This window comes from Stegodyphus dumicola, chromosome 3 (assembly GCF_044657685.1).
Source record: "Stegodyphus dumicola isolate Sdum_Otavi_A_Nest chromosome 3, ASM4465768v1".
Classification (NCBI taxonomy): Eukaryota; Metazoa; Arthropoda; class Arachnida; order Araneae; family Eresidae; genus Stegodyphus; species Stegodyphus dumicola.
In genome coordinates this window covers 13780283-13804958 of record NC_140770.1, presented here as the reverse complement: position 1 = coordinate 13804958, position 24676 = coordinate 13780283, and the positions used below count along the sequence as shown (strand labels likewise).

Sequence of the window (24676 nt, the reverse complement as noted above, 5' to 3'; positions counted from 1 at the left end):
ATTTTATTAAAGCATATTTTTTTAGACTTACCATCTCCACAGTTCTCATGTTGCCGCTTTCAAATGCAATGGCGTTTGGAGGTGTGGCTACTGGCAACATAAAGGCATAAGAGCAAACTACAGATACCGGGAGCATTAGATACAGAGGATTTACCCTAATAGACACAGCCTGTAAAAGATAAAATGGTTTAATTAATTAAAAAAAAATATATTTATATAAAATTTTTAAAAAAATCTGAAAGCTTTCAGATTTTAAGATTTCAGATTTCAAAATTCAAGTCATCAGCAATTTCATATTTTGTAAAACTTAAACGAATTTTTTATTAACAAACTCAACGATTTCGAAGCGAGCAATGGCAACACTGTACGGGGGGGGGATATCTCCAGCGCGCGAGACTCTATATCGGAAATTCTATGAATATTCTCATTTTAAAATTATTTTGCCATATTACTGTTGAAATGAATTTTATGGTTTAAGTGCTAAGAACATGATATTTAATAAATAAAGGTGACACAGAAAACGTTAAAAAAACGCCTCTTTGGGCGTAATGTAAAATATGAAATCTTTAAGTTTTTAGTCCAAAGGGGCAATTTGCCCTGAAGGACTTATTATTTTATAGTTTTGGCATTTTGCGTTGGTTCATTATAAATGTCTGATTCTTTTTTCAAACTGTTGCCATCAAATATTATCGCCCTGTATTATATTTGAAGAAATTGAATAATGATGAATTTGCATAAATGTACGCATGCTTCTCGCATTGTGATAAAACAACGGTACATACAGCTATCGAATTTTGAATGACTTAATGTTACTGCAAATATGGGCATCTGGAAGCCCAAATTTGAAATTCGGAATTTGTTTTATTATCGATTTCATATTTAATACACCTTTAACGAATTTTTGATCAAAAAACTCGAGGCCTTCAAAGTGAACAATGGCAACGTTGTACAGAAAAAGCCTTTTTATCTCCAGCGCGCGGATTGGATTATTTAATTATGGCAAAGCACACGAGGGCTATCTGCCTGAAGGGAGGGATGCCTTCGTGGAGGACGTTCTAAGGAAAACTGGCTAGTATACACGTTACACATAGAAGAAAACACCCATGCAGCCAGCCCTTCGCGGTATTTGAACTTCGGACCGAACTACCAGTGTTCAGCGTCTTTACCAGCGCGCGGAACTGTGTATCGGAAATTCTAAAGTTATGCTTATTTTTAAATTATTTTGCGATATCGTTGTTGAACTGAATTTTATGGTTTAAGTGCGAAGAACATGATATTTAATAAATAAAGTTAGCACACAAACATTAAAAAACGCCCCTTTGGACGTATTTTAAAATCTGAAACCTTTCCGAGTTTTTTGTTTTGTTTTGTTTTTATTTATTTATTTTTGTTCCTATTCCCCAGACGACCTTCCATAGGGTTCTGGAATTAATTTTAGAAATTAAGCGTCTTTTCAAATAAAAGTTGCAGGTCTTATGAGTTATTGATCCTCTATGCACATAATGTTCGAGTTCTAGCCCCAAGTATAATGGTTTAGGATACTTTTTTATTTGCATCGGCAACTTCGATGCATTTTAATCGCAATTTTGTGTGTTTATTGCTTGACTGTTCTGATCCTTCATTCATGTTTTCCTCTATAAGTGATAAGTTTCAGAATGCAGCAATTAAACTCTCATCGTTTCGTTATCACTTGCTAATTTACGTTGTACCCTTATGAAAAGACGTCAGACGTTATCAAAAATACCAGACGATGATATGTTGATTTTTGCCATTAACGAAGCAACTCCAAATGATAAGATGGTTTACTTTTCAGTATGTTTTGATTTATTTAGATACTTTAGTGACCGGTTTGTTGCGGTATTTTGAATGATCAGCTGGGTTTGACTTGGGTTATTTTGAAACGAAGGGAACTGATGCATACATATTAGGTAATAAACTGTTTTGGAAACGCTATAAGCCACTGTGTTTTTACCAGCTACCAGAAAATTACAGGAATTTTACAAATTCTAGTGATGAAACGGAAAATGTTATCAACCATATGAAAAATGTCTCAGTAACCTTCTGAAACTCCCTTTTTTATTTCCATGTACGAAGTAAAAAGGAAGTATTGTAATCGCGAAAAATTTCGAGTATTTCAACGAAATTTTTCAGTTTTTCAGATTTTAACGAAAATATTCATTTTGACCGCTATCGAATTCAATTTAACGATGTTTTTACGCGACGTACTTAAGAACAAAATAAAGGACTCTTTTTCCCAAAACCGGTTGCAAAAAGAATTTAAAATGGATTCAGCAGAAATTTTTTCGTGACGTCTGAACGTACGTACGTATGTATGTATCTCGCATAACTCAAAAACGAGTAGCTTCAGAACGTTGAAATTTTGTATATAGGACTGCTGTAACATGTAGTTGTGCACCTCCCTCTTTGGTTGCAATCGGCTGTACCAAAAGTATATAAATATATGTAATAATAAAATTCCATAGTCAAGAATACACTTAAAATTCTAACTGTATGTTCTTTTCATTTTTAATGGCGACGTTCTCTTATTTGAAAGTACGTGGAATTAAATCCACAGCCCCGTAGTCAAGATGTTTCCCCTCCCTTTTCTACACGCAAAAGAATATCGATTAATAAATAAAGATTCGCAAAAGGAATATCGGGGCTTTTTCTTAAATGTCACGATACAGTAAACTTCATACAAAATGTTATTAGTAATTCTTTTTATTTACTCCGGATATCTGATTTTGTAACTGCTATTTCACCTGAGTAACAATAAATGGATCCTTCTCTTTTTTTTTTTTTTTAAACTTATCGTCTGATAATTTAAGCTACGACTAAAGCTGGTACATCATATATATATATACATACATGTCTATATATACCCACTCTGTTACTCAGCTCCGTGAGCTCAGTTTTCTCTTATATGTCTGTAAGTAGTGCATTTTCTGTTTTAAAAATGACTGAATTATATTATTCTTATCTTCCGGTTAATGCCTTCAGTTAATCTATATGCATATATCTTCGGTTTTATGTGTTTAGTTAATCTATATGCAATAGTTGTAGAATTAGCAACAATTTCAAAGTTAATTAAGTACGGCTAAATAGCAGCCTAATTTTTTGTACCGTAGTAGCCATATTTGTTTACATTTGAAACTTAGCAGAATAGTGAATTAAATCATTTTCTGCACCATCAGTATGTGTTTACTGAATTGGACCTAAAGTATACGTTCAGTTTTGTGCAGAGAAAAATCTGCTTTCTTGATACTGGCCGGTTGTTTGTTTTTGCGTAGAAACTCCAATTTTAATTGTAAAAAAAATTTTTTAATTGTTTATAACTGTATCTGGTGTTGATATTTTTCTATATTTTCAATTTTATTTATTTCAATTATATATATCTATATATATATTATTTATTTTACGTGAAGCTAAAATGAAAAAACAAATATCGGCAATTCGTCATTAAGATAGAGCGGAAAGTGCATAAATGCGCCGAGATAGCAAACTGAAAAGAGATTTTTTTCGTGAGACAGACGCGAAATTTTTTCCCTGTCTCCTTTAGACTGCAATACATTAAAAAATTGGAAGTTAATATTTTAAATCAATATGTTAATAGTTAGTAGGCTTTTAAATTAATATTTTAATTAATATTCTAATTTAATGTGTTGCAGTCGCTTAATTAATATTTTTTAATCATTCTTGTATTAAAAGAGGGCGAAAAGTTTGATTTATAACCTGTGAAAAATTCAAAACTGTAAATCTGATATGTTTTTAGGTATTGAAATTTTAAAATCATAAACGTCAAATAGCCTAAAAAATTTTCAAAAGGTCGCCAAAAATTCGGAAATTAAGTTACAGCTTTCATGCAAGATTCATTGAAAAGATTTTTCCCCCTCTATCACATGGTGTAAACAGTAGTGATGTATTTAATTATGGCAAAGCACACTAGGGCTATCTGCCTAAAGAGAGGGATGCCTTCGTGGTGGACTTTCTAAGGGAAACTTGCTCGTTACACATGGGGAAAACAACGAAAACGCCCATGCAGCCAGCCCGTTCGCGGGATTCGAACCTCGGAGAGAACTACCAGTGTTCAGCGACTTTACCGCTAGGCCGCTGGTGGGTGTGGTGTAAACAGTAAAATTCTGATATGTTTAGTTTGTACGTTAAACGAAGATATCTGAGAAAAACCGTTTAAAACAGGAACTACAAATTCTAAAATCCAATTTTAGAAAACGTTCCTTCACCAAACTGCACTGGCATCGATGCAAACGCACAAATAAATCGATTATAAATCGATTACAAAATTCTAACCACAGTGAAACACTACGAGTGAACTAAATAAAAGAGTACGAAAGCATCGTACTCGTGGAAAAAAATTAATTCTGTAACAAGATACGTAATAAGGTGTTGAAACATCTTTTATTATTTACAGCAGTACCACATATGTTCATAAAAATTATGAATTTTCATTATTATAAGTTTAAAACAATGTAAATTATATGAATGTAGTGTTAAAAACTGAAGTAGATATTAAAACATTAAAAAGTGTATTTATGGTTTTCAAATGTCTTGGTTTGCTAAATTGATTAAATATGGAAGATAATTTAAAAATCTCTTGCTTTGCCAATCCAACTCTGAAAATGTTTATTGAGAAAATAAAGATCTTATATTCAGGAAAATGGCAACATTTGGTATATAAATGCGTACCAGCGTAATGTAATGTGACATAAGGGTCCAAAATCGTTGGTAAAAATTTCTAATGGCAGATGTTACTCAAGAGAACATTGCCGTTACGTTATTACAATTTTGGACGCACGAAAATACGTATTAGGATTGTACGGAACATTAGGATTTTTTGGAAGCAGAAGTCATGAAGAATGAGCAACGCCTTCGCCGGAAATTGAACCACGGACCTCTGGAATACGCGCCCAGCGTGCAGACCACTACACCACGAAGGCACGCTAAGAAGGTGGGAGAAATATATACTCAACCCCTCAAAGGGCGACTGGGGTTTTTTTTAGGGGAGTGAATCACCAAATACTGGGTGTGGAAAATCATTATCCACCACCCTTTAAGTTCGGGCGCCACTGCAGAGACATTAAGTATTTTTGGAAGCAGGCAAGATGAAAAATGAGAAACGCCTTCGCCGGGAATCAAACCACGGATCTCTGGAATATGCGCCCAGCGTGCAGATCACTACACTATGAAGGCACGCTAAGAAAGCAGGAGAAATACCTTGTAACTAGAGCTTTTTTAGTTCTAGGGAACTTGAAATACTTATTATTAAGAATTTATCTTAAAGGAAAATTTTGCTCTAAATATGAGAGGCTTACGTTTATACTTAATGTTATCCACACGTTCTCTATAAAGATATATTAGCTACAGCTGTTGCAATCAGCTTAGTTGTCAATGGTGTCTCATTAAAAAATGCTGTTTCTGACGTAACTACAGATTGAAGATTTCAAAACGTAATTTGAAATGTGAGAAAATACCTCTTCGTTGCTGTATATAGTCCTTTGTTATCTTTCATACACTAAAGTAATAGGAAATATTTCAGAAAATATAATCATTTATAATAATTATCATCATCAGAAAGTATTTTGTTTCGAATAGTTTTGATGTTAGTAAAACTTATTCTACTACTTTAAATTGCAAATTCTGACTTTTGCACAAACAGGTTGATCCAAAACTCCAACATATAAAATTTACAAAAATTGCAGGAATTACACAATGGATATTAAAGATGAATTATTACAATTTTTACAATTCTTATATTGTTACAGATAATATTTTTGTCATTAGAAATTTAAGTTGCAGTTTATGTTATTAGCTTTTAAAACATTTCGTTTCGTGAGAGATGAGATTTTCCGGAGCAAAATGAATTGAGAAATTTCATGATTTAGCAATACTATCGAAAATGGCCTCTACACAAACAAAAAGAACAGACATTTTGTTTTTAACATTGGCAACAGTAGTGCAGCTTAAAAAAAAAAAAAAAAAAAAAAAAAAAAAAAATTGACATCAGTTGTAATTCTTTAGGTATTGTGATATTTCTTTGGAAATATGAAGCAATTCCAATGATGGAACAAAGAAAAAACTTTATTTAGCACTCAAAATGGCGACATACAAAACAAGAAGAAAAAAGAATTCTAACATTTAAAAATAAATTACATTCTTCGTGCGAGAGTCGCACGTGGCACTCGAGTCTGGTTTCAAATATTGCCATTCACAAATACCTTAATGTTCATCTATTTAAATTATTTAAACTACAAGATTTTAATACTATTTAAAGCTGTTACAGTATCGTCTGTGATTCGGTGTAGATATGCTGTATTTTTGTAGCTACGTTTGTTTTCGTGTTCATCGTAAGAACTGTGAAAATAAATGTTTTCTACAAAAATTAGTCTTTAATTACTGTTTAATGATTTTCTACATATTAAGCTCCTCCCAGAATTTCGATGCTTTGGAAGGAAAAAAAGGTAAGTGAAACCTTATTTCTAAACTTTGAGCTTTAGAATTTTAAACTTTAGGTATTTTCAAACTTTTTTAAATGAAAAATTTAGTTATAATTTTTCAACAGCGAGTCGCTATGCATAAATTTAGTTCCAATACTATATCACACACTTTTTACTTCCTTGTACGAAGTAAAAAGGAAGTACTGTAATCACGAAAAATTTCGGGTATCATATTCCAACGCAAATATCCATTTTCCCCGCTATCGAATGCAATTTAAAGATTTTTTTGCGTGACATCCGTTCGTAAGAACAGAATAAAAAACTCTTTTTCCTCCCAAAAAATTATAAAATTGCTTTAAAATGAATTCTGAAGAGAATTTTTCGTAGCGTCTGTACGTACGTATGTAAGTATCTCGCATAACTCAAAAACGAATAACCTCGGAACGTTGAAATTTTGTATATACAGTGTCTCACAAAAGTGATGGGACACTTGTGCTTTACGAAAGGAAACTGTAGTAAAATAAATTTAAAAACATGTAAAAATTTTTTGTGGGTGTGTTTCATACTTAAATTTAGTAACAATTATTACATAACATACATTTTCTCTAAATATTAAAGTAGTAAGGTAATAAAAATACAATTGTTTAGAACGGAGCAAAAAATGGCTCACATAAGTGATGGGACGCTTACTTTTCCATCAAATATTTATCCAAAAATTTTACTTCTTAAAATGTTTTAATATTTTGTTGGATTTCCTTTTACTTTTAAAACGTGATTTAATCTTCTTGGGATGGATTCGACTAATTTTTTTGTAATTTCTGGAGTGATTTTACCCCATTCTTCTTGAAGCAATGATTTTAATTTTTGTTTTGAAGAAATAGTGTGTTTGCGAATTCTTGATTCCAATTCTTGCCAAATATTCTCTATGGGATTTAATTGGGGAGATTGTGGGGGTGTTTTTATTATTTCAGGACAGTTATACAGCAGCCAGAGTCTAACGTTCAAAGCAGTGTGCTTGGGGTTATTGTACTGGTAGAATTTAAAATCGTTATGAAGGTTCAATTTTCGTGCTGAAGATTTCAAATTTTGATTTAAAATGTCAATATACTTGTCCTGATCCATTATACTGTCAATAAAAACAAGATTACCAACTCCAGCGGACGACATACACACCCATACCATAACTCCTCCTCCACCATGTTTTACTGTTGGCACTAAGTTCTGTTTGCGAAATTCGTTTCTGGGTTTTCTCTACACCAAGATTCTACCGTCAGAACAAAATATATTAAATTTACTCTCATCAGTAAATATAACTTCATTCCAGTAATCAGACTTCTTATTTATGTCGGATTTTGCGAAAGCCAGTCTGAGTTTTCTATTCTTTTCACTTACGAAGAATTTTTTCCTGGTTGCTCTACCGTGATATCCAGCAGATCGAATTACACTTCTAATAGTCTCAGAATTAACAATTAAGCCATATAATGCTTGTAAATCAGCAGCAACTTTAGGAGCACTCATTCTTGGATTTTTTTTTAATATTTTGAACAATAATTCGCTTTATTCCATTGGATAGCTTTGATGGTCGGCTAGGTCTTCTTTTATCCTGAATCATGATTCTTTTTATATCGTTTAATGATATTGAAAACTGACGAATGACTCATATTAACTGTTTCAGCAGTTTCTCTAATAGATTTTTCACGTTCAGTATGCGAATTAATAACTAATTTTCGAATTTCAGGGAAAGTTTCTTTTCGTTTAGCATTCATGGCTGCACAGAGCTAAAAACACAAAAATTCCAAAACAAACTGGAGAGAAAGACTGCAGACGATTTTATAAATTATTGCTAATTGCTTTTGAGTAAAATTAAAAAACCCCAAAAATATTTTTATTGTAGTACGTAGTAGTATCTAATGGTGTCCCATCACTTATGTGAGCCATTTTTTGCTCCATTCTAAACAATTGTATTTTTATTAAATTATTATTTTAATATTTTGATAAAATGTATGTTATGTAATAATTGTTACTAAATTTAAGTATGAAACACACCCACAAAAAATTTTACATGTTTTTTAATTTATTTTATTACAGTTTCCTTTTGTAAAGCACAAGTGTCCCATCACTTTTGTGAGACACTGTAGGACTGCTATAATATTTAGATGTTCACCTCGTATTTTGATTGCAATCGGCCGCACCAAACGTATATAAATATATTTATAGTATATATATTCACTCTGTTACCCGGCTCAGTGGATCACAGTTTCTTTACTCGTATATGTTTGTAAATTGCGCATTTTTTGCTTTAAAAATGATTGAATTGTGTTGTTCTTATCTTTGGTTAATTTTTTTATGCCTTTACTTAACCTGCATGCAATAATTTTCGAATTACCAACAATTTAAAAGTTTTTTAAGTGCGGCTGAGCCTAATTTTTGTTTAACATGGCACTCATATTTGTTTACATTTGAAACTTAGCACAATAGTGGATTTGTTGCCAATTTAGAGAAACTAAGATTCGCAACAACAAAGTAATGTCTTCTTTTATTATTGCGAATTAAATTATGCTTAATTCATTCTGGAATTATCATTTAAGTTATTAGCTTGTTTTTGCGTAGAAATTGTTTTAATTGTAAAGATTGTTTTTTTAATTGTTTTAACTGTACTGGTGTTTTAGGTTTTTCTATAACCACGAAGTGAGACCTGAATTAATTAGTAGCGTATGCACATTGGGTAAGCGGCGCTGAATCGTCTGTGAAAAACTGTTACTTTTTTATTTGTTTAATTTCTTTTATACATCGTTTATTATAGTATTTGAATACAACATGTGGTAATTCTTCAGATGATATAAATTTTTGTGCACTCCGAGTTATAAAACGAATGAGATGCAATGCTGTTAAGCGCCGAAGTGTCGCTATGGTAAATAAATATATTGAACTTTAAGGAGTGCATTTATTCTATTGTGGTTTATGCACTATCGACGAAGTAGATTTAATTCAATATGTTTAAATGAAATAAAATTGCGTATAATTTAATATTCCGTACAAGAAAAGCATGTAGTATAATTTTTTTTTTTTTTTTTTTTTTTTTTATGGCTAGGCCTACTATAACATCTAGTTGTGCACCTTCTATTTTGGTTGCAATCGGGTGCACCAAAAGTAGACTCATGTCCATAAATTAAGGATAATGCAAAGTCAGGCAAAGGAAGAGTTAGAAGCAAAACAAATTTGACTTATTTGTAAAGCTTATTTATTAAACAAAAGGTAAAGAGCAAAAAAAGATGCTATATGTTTGATATTATTAAAAAAATTAGCGATTATTTCTCCCTGGAGCAAATTACAAAAAACACCTATTTACAAAAAACCAATATTACATGGTTGGTTTGCTTGTTAATACATTGTATGTCTCTCAGACGATGCAATGCAGTCCGTACAACGCCTAGGCATGCTGAGTATCAAATTATCGATCTGATCTTAGGGGATATTACACCACTCAAAAAGCAATGCTGTCCGAATTTCCGGTAGACATGTAGGAGGAGGTTGACGGGCTGCAACTCGTCGGCCAAGCAGGTCCCACACGTGCTCTACTGGACTGAAGTCCGGTGAGAATGCTGGCCAGTCCATACGGGTGATATCCTCCGATTGAAGGCATTCGCTTACGATGTTTGCACGGTGAGGATGGGCGTTGTCATCCATAAACACAAATTGTGCGCCCTTGGCACCCCGAAAAAAACGTACATGTTGTTCCAGAATGATGTCTCGATAGATTTGGCTTGTTATGGTTCCAATTTGAGCATGCAGGTCAGTTCTGGAACCCAGAATAATTCCACCCCAAACGAGCACTCCTGCACCACTGCAACGGTGTCGTTCAATGATGTTTTCTTGGTGGTAACGGGTACCTGGAGCTCACCATATGAACGTCCGGCGAGAATCAGACTGCAAGCTAAACCTGGACTCGTCGGAAAACATCACACAAGCCCACTGTTGCGGTGTCCACAATGCATGCTCTCTACTCCAGGCTAACCGCAGGCGACAGTGAGTTGCAGTACGTGGAACGCATCTGACAGGTCTACGAGCATATAGACCAATCTGCCCTAAGCGTCTGTACACGGTCTGCCTTGAAATGTCGTACCAGTGGCTGAAGAGAGCTGACGAGACAGGTCTGACGCTGTGCTTCGCCTGTTTCTTTTGGCAGTAACTGCCAAATACCGGTCCTCATTCGGCGTTGTAACTCTGGGGCAAACTGTGCTGTAACGTCTCACATTACCATCATCTTGGAATCGTTGCCAAAGCCTGGAGATGACACTCTGGGCAATTCCAAGTTCGTCTGATACTTCCAGTTGGGTACGCCCACATTCCAGACGGCCGATAATTCTACCACGTAAAAAATCATCCAAATGCTTCCTCTGTGTCATAAATATTCGGTTATTGCACTGAAATGCTTATAAAGCGCCTGCGAACAATTTTACTTCTTTGCCTGTATCTTTATATATCACTCTCTTTCACTCTCGTCATTGTGACGTACCATCGGTGTCATCTGGTTACTTCCTGAAATTTGCATATTCTTGAAGTTGTGTGTAGTGATTTTACAGGTGATATATTTATTTTAGAGTTCGATTTCCGCGTGACTCCGAATTATCCTTAATTTATGGACATGAGTGTATATCCACGGTGTTACTCGGCTCAGTGAGCTTAGTTTTTTATTCGTATATGTTGTTAAATTGTGCATTTTTTGCTATAAAAATGATTGAATTATGTTATTCTTATCTTCCGGTTAAGGTTTCTATGCCTTTAGTTAATCTGCGTGCAAAAGTTTAGAATTATCAGTAATTTAAAAGTTGTTTAAGTGCGGCTAAGCCTAATTTCTTTTTAGCATAACAGCTATATTTGTTTACATTTGAAACTTAGCAGAATAGTGAATTAAGTCAGTTTCTGCACCTTCAGTGTCTTTTTGCCGAGTGGGACCAAACGGAAACTTTTAGTTTTGTTCACGGAAAAATCTGCCTTCTTGCCTGCTCGCCGAATTGCTTGTTTTTGCGTAAAAACTCTAATTTTAATTGTATTTTTTTTTTTGTTGTTGTTGTTTTAGCTGTATTTGGTGTTTTATTTTATTTCCTTATATTTTTCAATTTTTAATGAAGGTATTTTGAGGTTTTATGTGTTTTTGCCTTTTCCGCGAACTTAGAACAGAATTCATTGAATGAGAAACGTATGTGTAATGAAATTGAGGGAATAAGTTTAAATGAAATGCAGCAAAAAAAATGAGTATAATTTAATATTTCGCATAAGGAAGTCATGTGGTATACACATCAGATTTTTTAAAATTAAAATACGCCGAACTTGTTTTGTCCTGGATGACAAGAAAAATCCGATCACGTTCGATTAACCACTTTTTGAGACCTAGAAATTCAAAATTTGTTTGCTACTTTTCTGTTAACAAGCTGGAAAGTCACCAAATGTGCGCTAAAGCCTGAAATGTGGTAGCCTGGTTATATCACATCATGAATAGATGTGCAATATTTCATGTGCGCAATGAAGAATTTGTGCAACACTCCGATGTTTAAAAACAAAAAACAAAAACAAAAAAACTGCACATTTCCAAATTTCGGCATTGCACACTTCAAATAGTATATAGATAGATGAAAATTATCTTCTCTGAAATGTTAGATTAGGTTATTGAATTACGGCAAAGCTTCGAGGGCTATCCACTTAAGGGAAGGGATGCCTTCGTGGAGGACATTCTAAGGGAAATTGGCGCGTATACAGGTTACACATGGGGAAAACCACGAAAACACCCATGCAGCCAGCCCGTTCGCGGGATTCGAACCTCGGACCGAACTACCAGTGCTCAGCGACTTTTGCCGCTCGGCCGCTGGTGGGCCCGGCTTGCTTTTGAAATAGCTGTAATGTACACGGCCACTTCGAATATTCCCACGATGTCCCTCATTTGAAAATAATACTTGATGGCTCTGTTGTTTTTGATATGAATAATATTACTTATTCTATACCTTAATATATTGATTTAATGGTTTTCGCAATAGTTTTTAGTTATGGAATAAGACCATTTCTGTTTTCAAAGAGAAAATTCATAGGCATTGATTCGAAACTTTACATGGGCCATTTTTAATAAAAGGATTTTAACTATGACAAACGATAATTTAGATTTAAAATGATATGTTGTTAATTCAGAAGTCAAACAACAAAAATCAGCGTTATATTTACAAAATTTTCACAGGACTAGTTTCGATGGTTTTACCGAACCACCATCTTCAGCTGCAAAACCGCAAATGAACAAGATAGGAAATAATGATTAGATAAGATAAGAAAGCCTGGACAAGAATAAGCAAGTGGCGCCATCTTTTGATGAAACCAGAACTAAAACATAATTTCTTTACCAGAACTAAAACATAATTTCTTTAAAGGCCGAAGAAATTATGTTTTAGTTCCGGTTTCATCAAAAGATGGCGCCACTTGCTCATTCTGGTAAAACCTGAGGATGGTGGTTCGGTAAAACCATCGAAATTAGTCCTGTGAAAATTTTGAAAATGTAACGCTGATTTTTGTTGTTTGACTTCTGAATTAGTATTTATTCGGCGTGTTATTGTGTCTTAATGATATGTTGTTGCTAGTTAGTTCTTTTGAACATTTTAAAACTCTTTACAGTTTTCGCCAAAATGATTCTAAAAACCTGTAATCAATTTTTACGCCCATGAACCTCCCTATGAAATGTGAAGTGAAATTTAGAAAACAAATTTATACTATTGTGGCAATTATTAACTGGAATTTGTAACACTGGAATTGTTGATTAAAATGCGAACCTAAATCATAAAACCAGAGAATTATTATTGATTTCATTTCACATTTCATGAGAAATACTTTTCGGTACTTTTCCGTTTTGCGGGCGCAGGCGATCAAGTCGCCAATAATGGTACAACCAAGGCCAACTTATATAATAAATATAAGTTGGCCTTGGTATTTGTCTTTATTTTGTATGAAATTTGGACTTACCATTTGGTCAAAAACGGGAAGAAGAATTGTTGCTGTAGTCGTGTTCGTAACAATTTCTGTGAGCATAGCCGTCATGAAGCAAATTATAGCTACTACAGCTCCAGGTGACATAACAGCTAAAGAAGATAGCTGATTTCCTAATAGTTTTGAGAGCCCAGATTTCTGAAAAAGAAATTAATGTTAAATATTTCGAAATTTATGTGTTTGTTTTAGAATTTAACTACAGAGAAATTTTAAATTGAAAAATGAATAATCGGTGTAAAAAAGCAAATACTGTCCTATGAAAAATGAAGCATTAACCTGTTAACTGGCTAGGATGACATTTTTAGTCGTGCCCTGAAGACTACCAGAATGCGAATGTCGACATTTTTCGTCATTGAAATTCATCGTATTATATTGAACACATTACTTTTATCTATAAGTATCTTGTAGTTCTTGTATATTTAATCCTAGCGTGGTTATATGGCATCATAGGTACTTTTCCGTTTCGCCGGCGCAAATCTCGCCAAGCAGACTTTATTGGCGACAACATACAGTATACACATAAAAAATATTAAAAAAATGTCAGTTCTAAGAATTCTTTTTTTGAAGGCATAAACATTTTAATATCGCTTAAAATTTTATAAAAAGCCAATAAATAAAGACAATAAATTTGTGAAAAGACATTAATTTAAGAATTTACTATGCTTTCATGGTTCAACATCCCGATTCGCCGGTTCAAATCACGTGACCCCAAGAGATCTCATCTCACGTAAACTACGCTACAAAAATCTAATGCTCTCAGTAATTATCTACATTAATTTCAAGTTAAATCTTAATTTGGAACACAAGTTTAAGCAAGAAATATTCCAATTCGTACGAATAGCTTACTCAGAAATTATGTAAAACTGCAGTGCTTTACTTCGCTAATGCATTCTCATTAGAATTGATGAATTTAACCCTTGACTTTACCTTTTCTATATTTTCGGCTTCGGGTAAGCGCTGTGATTGCATCCTAATTGACTTAATTACCGAAAATGGCCTTAGACATAAAACTGAACTATCTGATAAAAATTCTATGTAATTATATGCCAGTATTAAAAGAAACAATCAATCTGATAAGATAAAGCTGCCACTTGTTTTGAAAATGAGGCGTAAAAGGTTACCAGCGAGAATATTCCGTTTGGCATCGGTTGTACCATTATTGGCGACTTTATCGCTTGCGCTGGCAAAACGGAAAAGTACCCATCAGGGTAATTGTTGACGAGTTATGTGCATGTACACCTTGCACACACACACACACACACACAAAAAAAAAAAAAAAAAAAAAAGAGAAGGAGGATAAATAAATAAATAAAAAATCTTAAAGGTTTCAGATTTTAAATTACGTCCAAAGGGGCGTTTTTTTAACGTTTTGTGTGTTACATTTGTTTATTAAATATGTTCTTTGCACTTAAACCATAAAATTCAGTTCAATAGCAATGTCGCAAAATGAGCGTATGTTTAGAATTTCCGATACACACTTCCGCGCGCTGGAGATAAAAATATCCCGTCCGGGTAGAGCGCTGCCATTGCTCGCTTTGAAATCCTTGAGTTTGTTAATCAAAAATTCGTTAAAGTTTTACAAAATATGAAATCGATAATAAAACAAATTCTAAATTTAAAATTTGGTCTTGCACATGCCCATATTCACAGGAGGATCACGTTTTTCAAAATTCGATGGCTCTAGGTACCGTTGTTTTATCACAATGCGAGAAATATATATATGCAGTAAGACCCCGCTTAACGCTGTTTCGTTTAGCGCTGTTTCGGTTTAGCGCTCTTTTTTTTCAACCCGGGGATTCCACGAAATCGCTCGCAGCATACGGGGATTCCCCGAAATATTATGCAGCGATAGGTTTCAAATACATATCCGAAAGAGTGTACTTGTATTTCTTGTTTGGTGCGGTATTGCACAGACATATTTTGAAGGGGTAAATGTGGAAGATGTCGAAGAAATAATTCAAGAAGCAGCGGCTAGTCTTTCTAATGATGAGCTCAAGGAATTAACCGAACAAGAAGAAAACAAAAATGTTGACAGCAGTGATTCAGAAGAAGAGCAAAAAGAACTTTCGATGGCGTTTGTAAAAAGGAGTTTGTCTACCATAACTGAAATAATGGATCAATTCATTGAAAATGATCCGAATTTTGACAGGAGCTCAAAAGTAAGGCGTGGTGTTAGAGATGCTCTATCCGTTTATGAAGAACTTTTAAGAGAACAACGCAAAAGAAAAAGGCAAACAACATTAGATGCTTTTGTCACAAAAAGGCAGAACACTGAAAACGCGGAAGGCTAACTAAATATGACTGACTGAGAATTTTATTTGTTTTTTTTTAAGAATATTCGTTTTGTTATTTATATTTTGTTTTTATTTTTGCAAGAAATAATAATGTGGTATTAATTTGGGCTTTAAGAAATAAATGTTTGGTTTTATTTTTATTAAAAAAAACATACTTTTAAATTTAATACCTAACCAATTTCCTAGCCATCTTCCCCTAACCCCAATATTTACATGTAAAGATAGCCTCGTTTAGCGCTGTTTCGCATTACGCTCTACTTTGATGGAACGTATCCCCCGCGTTAAGCGGGGTCTTACTGTACATTTATGCAGATTATTCATTATTTAATTTCTTCAAATATAATGCAGGACTCTAACATTGGGTGGCAACAGTTTTAAAAAGTGAAACGGACATTTATAGAGATTCAATGCAAAATCGCAAAACGAAAACAATAGTCCTTCAGGGACAATAAAATTAATATCATAATTTCAATAAATCATCAACTTCATGATTCAGAATTTTGGGAACATTGATATCAATAAAATAAAAAAAAAATTTGAAATTGCCTGGTAGCATAAGTGTTATTTTTAGACGGTCATTTTGAGCACGCTCAAATGTTAACTTTCAAATCACATACATAAAGTAAATGTTTAAAATGAAGTTTGTTTTTTTATCCAACATGTATAGCGTCTCTTGTAGAGGATAGTTCTCTGACCCCTTTTTAAGACCGAATTAAGACAGAGACCCTAAGCGTTTAAAAGATTTTGGTGCTTTCATACACCCCCCCTCCAGTCTTTCTCTCTCGATCTTAGTTTGGCTGCACCATACATTCAGTGGTTAAACTGGCAATGTAAATTTTGTGATGTTGCCTCTCCTTCAGTCATTTAAGCACTTTTTTATGGTACCTCTTTTCTTGATGCCATAAGCGCGTGCTTAATTTGCTATATGGTTAATTCATCTCTGATCCTCTCAGAACAAAGAATCATAAAAAGACCATGCAGAATTTACGCCATGCCTTACTCGTATACGGGAGTAGCATATTTTAACAAATTGATTTAAATCTTGTTGCTCCTTTTCAAACATAGAGATGTATTATTCTGAATTAAAATTATTATTTTGCTAGATGCATTTATAATTTGTACCTGGTTTTGGAGAATACAGAAATCTGGGCCAGATATTTTTAGCTCATAAGGCCCAGAAGGGCTATTAATTTCGTTTTGGCATTTTGCGTCGATTCACTTTCTGCGTTGATTCATTTTTCAAGCTGTTGCCACCAACTATTACAGCCCTGTGTTATATTTAAAGAAATTAAATAATGAAGAATCTCCATAAATGTATGTATGTTTCTCGCATTGTGATAAAACAACGATACCTGGAGCCATCCAAATTTGAATAACGTAATCCTCCAGCGAATATGGGCATCTGGAAGCCCTAATTTGGAATTTGTTTTATTATATGTTTCATATTTTAGACATTAAAGAATTCTTGATTAATAAACTCAAAGATTTTCAAAGCAGGGAATGGCAACACTGTACGAAGGGAAAAAAAAAAAAAAGTTTTTATCTCCAGCGCCCGAAACTGTGAATCGGAAATTGTAAAGATACGTTAATTTTAAAATTATTTTGCGATATTGCAGTTAAACTGAATTTTATGGTTTAAGGTGAAGAACATGATATTTTATAAATAAAGCTAAACACACAAAGCGTTAAAAACACGCACCTTTGGGCTTAAGATAAAATCTGAAAGCTTTCAGTTTTTTTTTTTTTTTTTTTTTTTTTTTTTAACTTACAGAGTTAAAATTGTTTATCAAAAGGAATGTAATAATTCAACCTTCTTTTAACTTGAGATCAAGAGGTTAAACCCAAGAAATTTGGCAGTTGTTTCATAAGTGATTTTTGGAAATGGAATGAGCTACACTTTGTTACTTTAAACTTTTAATATAACACTTCCTGCTGAGTAAAATCGAGTGCTTGAGGTTATTTTCTTTCTATTTTTCTTTCTTTCTTTTTTTTTTTTTTTCTTTTGTTTACTACATAAGGTTAGCAAGTAACGGTAAAGATGACTTGAAATAGAGCATCATATGCAGCGGAAATTCTTTGTTAGGGTTTCGGAAGAGATGCAAGATCGAAAACAAGGAGAAAAAAATGTGATCGTCAAACTTCCTTGTATGCAAGTATCCTATTTGCATCCTACTACTACTACTTTCTTGTTGTTTAATCAAGGGTTTACCGCAACTAGATTAAGCATTTTTACCTGAGCTGCATCTGCCAAGGCAAAGCCACCCCCAATGAGCAATATGACACCCCACGGCAGTTTTGTTTGAGCTGTCTTCCATTCCAGAATGGGACGGCTGTTCCAATCTTTGGGATTCGACGGCACAAAGAACATCAGAAAGGCCACTCCAATCGCTGGAACAGAATCGCCAATTTTTCTGCGAAATGAGTACAAAAAAACGTGGTATAATAAAGAATTTTACAAGAAAATTATTACACTTATATTATATCTTAATAAATCAGAAACTGGCAGACGAAAGCGTGATGGTAGATTTTTGCTTAAGAACTCCTTTTAATCTGCAATAGTATAAGCAATTAGTGCAGCTGAAGTTTGTTTATTTATTTATTTTTGTACTGCTGAAATATTGTTGCGTGCGCACGGGTTCGTAATAGATTGGATACACACAGAACCGATGATAGTTAGAAAAATTTTATTTTATTCACAGAAACACTTCACAGTTTTGGAAATTTCCACAAAATTACACGCAGAGGTCATCACGGTTTAGTTTAGTTTAGTTTACGAGTGTGTTGCAACCCTCCTGGCCGATAATAATCGGCCGCGTTGTTAACGCAGCACACCCGACGCAGACAAACAAAAATACAGTTAAAAGATAAAAACAAAACATTAAAGTACAGATTACACAGATTAAAACAGATTGTGTATCTTGAAAAATACACTCAAGATACACATATAAGATTGTGTATCTTGAACAATACAAAATAAGGAAAATAATAAGCATAATCGGTTAGGGGGAAAAAAAAAAAAAAAAATAAGACGACACATAACTCACTCACCCAACACACAAATTTGTAAACAAAAGAAAAACTAAAATATTTAATGTCCTATTCCTATGATAGTCTTGTTTTCATTCACAAACCTCATATTTTCTGTTGCATAGCTATTCAAGAATTTTCTATTTTCAACTATGCTGTTAATTTATTTTTCCAAATCTCGTCCTCACACTCTCGATCAGTTGCATTCTTCCACAAAATGAATTGCATTTCCGTACTTCCCACAAGCCAAGCATTGATCATTGCCCTGGAGAGTAAAAAAGTTTTAAATAGGCTGGGAATCTACCATGATCCGTGATAACTTCAATAGTATCTCTATTATTAAATAGATTCATTTTTACTTCCTTATACGAAGTAAAAAGGAAGTATTGTAATCGCGAAAAGTTTCAAGCAGCATATTTCAACGAAAATATTCATTTTGACCGCTTTCGAATGCAATTTAACGATGTTTTTGCGTGATATCTGTACGTAAGGAAAGAATAAAAGACTCTTTTCCTCCAAAAAAATTACAAAACTGCTTTAAAATGAATTCTGAAGAGAATTTTTCGTGGCGTCTGTACGAACGTATGTACGTACGTATCTCGCATGACTCAAAAACGAGTAGCCTCAGAACGTTGAAATTTTGTATATAGGACTGCTATAACATGTAGATGTGCACCTCGTATTTTGGTTGCAATCGGCCGCACCAAACCTTTATAAATATATTTATATATATATATATATACACTCTGTTACCCGGCTCAGTGATTTCAGATTCCTTACTCTTATATGTTTGTAAATTGTGCATTTTTTGCTTTAGAAATGATTGAATTATGTTGTTCTTATCTTCTGGTTAAGGTTTTTATGCCTTTAGGAAATCTGCAAGCAATATTTGTAGAATTCTCAACAATTTAAATGCTGTTTAAGTGCGGTTAAGCCTAAATTTTAAATAACATGGCGGACATGTTTGTTTACATTTGAAATAGCAGAATAGTAGATTTGTTGCCAATCTAGAGAGACTAAGCTTCGCAACAACAAAGTTCTTCATTTATTATTGCGAATTAAATCATGCTTAATTCTTTCTGTAATTTTTTCGAGGAAATAAGTGTTTATGATTTACTTCGTAATTTTTAATATAGATATTTAGGGTTTTTATGTATTTTTGCCTTGTCGCGAAGTGAGAACTTAATTAATTGAATGTGAAATGCTGAATCCTCTGTGAAAAACTGTTTCTTTTCTGTTTTGTTTGCTTAATTTCTTTTATACATTGTTGTAGGTTTATTATAGTATTTGAATAGAACATGTGGCAACAATTCGATAATTCTTCAAATGATATAAATTTTGTGCATTCTGAGTTATAATATGAATGTAATATAACGCTGTTAAGTGAACCTAGCGCCAGAGTGTCGTTATGGTTAACAAATAGTGTGAATTTTAAAGAATGCATTTATTCTGTTGTGGTTAATGCGCTGTCGGCGAAGTAGATTTAATTCAATCCAATAAGTTTAAACGAAATGCAAGAAAAAATGCGTATAATTTAATATTCCGTACAAGGAAGTCATGTGGTGTACACATCAGATTTTTCTTTTTATAGTAAAAATTTTCCCGCAACTCTTATTTTTATTTGAACCAGTCCATTCCCGAGCCCATTTCTCAATTATACTTGCTTTCATTTTCCTCAAGATAATTCTGGAATCATATAGTGTGTAGATTTTTCTACTATATATAGATTTTTCCACTATAGCATTCCATTGTTTCGCTAATTCTGTAATGCATTTTTCTAAAAAGGCTTTTCTATAGTCAAGCCTTTTTCTCTTTGAAAGGGGGGGGGGATATGCAAGATAAAAGATATGTGAATCAAAATTATAATTTAAAATAAAGGTGAACTCTTTAATTCTTCCTCTCGGTTCTAAAAATCGTAATAACTTCTCAGGATTGCGTCATTTCTAGATATTCGATTTTGCATATCCTGCGCAGCGCTGATGACGTAATAATTGGAAACTGAAACTTTTTAACTCAAACCCAAACCTTTCTTTTTTTGTGCCTCCATCTTGCGTAACTACACACTTCAGCTTCTGTCTCTGCTGTGCTTGGACGCAGTTTCGCTATCCTGCTTCCTGTTGCAATAATATCAAAAATATATAAATGTTTTTGAATAGGCAAAACTCGAGTGTCAAATGAACTGTGGCCACAAATATCAGTTGCAAATAAAAATGGAATTAAAACTGCCTCAACTGCCGAGTTTTTTAGATACTACGAAGTTAACACATTAGCTTACTACGCAATCAGAAGTCTTCCTCTTCAGTATGGTTCTACTCTATATAACTATTACGCATCAACACTGCTCCCGTCTTTTCCTTGCTATTATTATATATATATATATATAAAATTCGTAATGACATGAATTTATGAACTGACATTATTTTTAAATTACAGAAGTTATGTAAAGAGATTTCGAAAACAGCAATTTTTAAAATTTTAACTGACCGGTTTTGTTTTAAACTCTGAGATGAGATATAGTTTTGTCATGGCAAAAGTAATTACTAGTAGTATCGCTAATTAATTTAATAGTCGTAACTAGTTGAGTTTAGTTAGCCATACTTTCGAGTAAATTCTACAGCTTATTTTCCTAAACTCCTACTTTTCTTCTACTACCTACAAGCTTCAGGAAAATCTGTAAATGTTGTTCACTTTTGTTTTAACTCTTTCGCCGTCCTCTCCTGTCCGCGAAAATCCCCCCTCCCCAGCGGCCGTCTGTTTTTCGTAGCGTGTAATGTTGTTTCCTCTGTACATCTTAACTTTCCATACATGACTTTCGTAGTGGATGAATGTCAATGAATATTAAGTAAAATTATGAGGAAATAAAGCATAATGGAAACATAATAATATCTCTGCTTGTTTCTAACAGCAGGATAATTTGATAACATCTGATCCAGGCGGTCCACTCCTCCCATTTTGCTGTTGTAATCTTTTACAATTATTGGTTTTTTTTTTAAAGTTCTTTTCCGTGTTCCAACATCCATCATCGAGTTATTATGGACTGTACTCATCAAAAGTATATCCTTCTTGTCTTTCCAATACATAACCTCATTTTTTTCTCTTTTTCTGATGAGTAGACGTTGAAGCCATCTCTCATTGTCTTGTATCTTATACAAAATGGAGCGAATATTCATAAAACCCGGGGCGAATTCAATTAGAAATAGAATGCCTGATTAGTGCTACCGTCTAGGAGGCATTAGAACAAACAAAAATAAAAACTCAAAGAAGTAAACATTTAGAAAGCGTTTTAAACGTTTAAAAGTTTTAAAATGTAGAAGAACGCTTGAGGCGCGTTACGGCCGCCCTGCGAAAGTTTAATTTGAACGCGCTAGACGCGTTACGGACGATGAAGAGGTTAATATACACTGGTGAAATAAATTAAGAGAATTTACATACTTGATCTGCGATCTCCAGAACTACTGGACAGATTTTAATAAAATGTGGTGCGAACATAGGTTGATATAATACAAACAAAATAAACATTCGACGGTTATAATACACACACATGTTCGAGTGTAATACTCATGGGAGTCTGAAGGTCTGAAACAGCGGTTCCAGAAGACACAAAAGAAATGGGTTAATAGGGGGTATGATGCCCTCTTACAGCCATACAAGCCTCGCAGCGTGATGTCATACTGGAAAAAAGGCAGTTTATCAGTGCCTGTGGCAACTGGTCCCACTCATTCAGCAACGCTGTTTTCAGTTCCTGGATGGTTCTGGGAGGGGGGTTGCGAGTTGCGATTGCCCTCACCAGAGTGTACCAAACATGCTCTATAGGGTTGAGGTCTTCAGACCTGGTTGGCCAATCCATCCGGTGAATATCCTCACTCTCGAGAAATTCGTCGACCAGAAGAGCTCGATGTGGCCTCGTGTTATCGTCTTGTAAGATGAACTCGGGGCCCACTGCCCCCCCCCGGAAAAAGCGATCATAGGGCTCCAATACCTCATCCCTATTCCTCACACCAGTCACAGAGCCTTTGTCAAAGATGTGGAGAGGTGTGCGGCCATCCAACATGATGCTTGCCCAGACCATTACACCGTCACCGCCATAATTGTTGATTTCGCTGACATTGGAGGGTAGGTAGCGGGTCCCTGGCTCTCTCCATATGAAAGTACAGCGAGAATCGGTGTTTAGGCTAAAACGGGACTCGTCGGTGAACAGAAAGGTCGCCCATTGCTCCATACTGCAATCTCTATGCTGCCTGCACCATGCTAAGCGGACTCTCCTGTCCGTAGACATAAGCGGGACGCAAACAGCCGGTCTTCTGGTAAACAACCCTCTCTCATTCAGTCTTTTGGAAACAGTCACCCTCGTTACACGGGCTCCTGTGCTGCGTACATTTCCCGAGAGAGCTGAGAAATATAGAGTACCCGTGAGAGCTAAAATGGACAAATAGCGATATTCTCTGGCCGTCGTGACTCTTGACGACATTGCCCAGGCTTTCTCTCAATGGATTACAGTATCCTGGAACTGCTTCCATATGCTACACACGACACTGGGCGTTAAATTAAACTTTCTACATATCTAGACTTGCGATTGGACTACCTTTAGCCTCCTCACAACTCGCCACCTCATGCCATCATCTAAACATTGGTGGTTACTCATTCTTATTTTTCCGATGTGAATTTAACCGATTGCTTCAAGATAACACCAAGAAATTCGCCGAGGTGTGCTAGCGAACCAATTGGTCTTACCCTCCACGCGGTTATAAAACCTGTTTTCCTGCTGGCTCTGCCTACACACACGTGTACGCTTACGTATTTGCCGTACAAGATATGCATTTTTACCTAAAAGCAGTGGTTTTTCCCAGTGGCGTAGCTAGGGTGGGGCAAGGGGGGACATCTGTCCCCGGGCGCAGCATCCAAGGGGCGCCAAATTGATGCTACGAATTTTTTTAATGAAATATTTTCCATTTTTGGCACACAGATAGGGCCGCAAATTCTTCAGTTGTCCCCGGGCGCTGGAAACTCTAGCTACGCCCCTGGTTTTTCCTTCAGTTCAGTTCTTTTCATGCAATTCGATAAAATATGCAAATTCTTTTAATTTATTTCACCAGTGTATGATTTTCATATCTCAACAAGTTCCATCCGTGCTTCTATTTATATTCTAAGTCGATAAATCTGGAATTTGAATGCCCATGCATTTTTTTTTTTTTTTTCTTCCTTCTTCGCGGAAGAACAAACTATCTAGAGAGTTTCTGTTGATTATCATTTTTGCAGTCGTAAATTCGGTATTTCTTCTCGTTATACGTATTGTACCAAGAGCACACAACAGATTGTCGCTTTTTCCGTCACAGAGGATTTTTTTAAAATTATTTTAATTGTATTCGGTGTTTTATACTTTTCTATACTTTTAAATTTTAAATAAAGATATTTTGAGGTTTTGTGTGTTTTTGCCTTGTGGCGAAGTGAGAACTGAATTACCGTATTTGCCGGCGTATAAGACGCAACTCCTTATATATATATATATATATATATATATATATATATATATATATATATATATTTTGAAGGATAAAACTTTATTACTGATCATTTTAATTCCGTCAAGTTCTTATGATTTTCTCAGGTAGGGGAGCCTCTCTGCAGTTCCTGTTTCCGTGCTCAGCTCTCTGTTTTCATGTTCTTTAGCATATGCAATAACACGTAGCTTGTATGCTATGTCATATAGCAATGCCGACTTTGGTTTTGAGACATAACTTGTCAACAAATTTAAGAAAACTGAACAATAGAAAGTTCACACGCTTAAAAGTCGTTCACAAAAATTAAGAAACTTAAACGAACCTAGCTGTGATCGTCGATGACAGCCCGTGCGCATTCACTGAGCTCTACGTGACTGTAATA

At 34.5% G+C, this 24676-nt stretch overlaps 1 protein-coding gene across 1 annotated transcript in view; it reads right to left on the bottom strand.

The window, feature by feature from the left end:
- LOC118193473 (Na(+)/citrate cotransporter-like) overlaps positions 1-24676 on the bottom strand; it is a 98901-nt gene that overhangs the window by 9221 nt on the left and 65004 nt on the right. Inside the window, exons 10-12 of the mRNA XM_085812587.1 lie at positions 18003-18180; positions 13452-13613; positions 32-169 (exon numbers count right to left, since the gene is read on the bottom strand). Coding sequence (XP_085668713.1) covers positions 32-169; positions 13452-13613; positions 18003-18180 — 478 coding nt within the window. The remainder of the gene's footprint in view (positions 1-31; positions 170-13451; positions 13614-18002; positions 18181-24676) is intronic.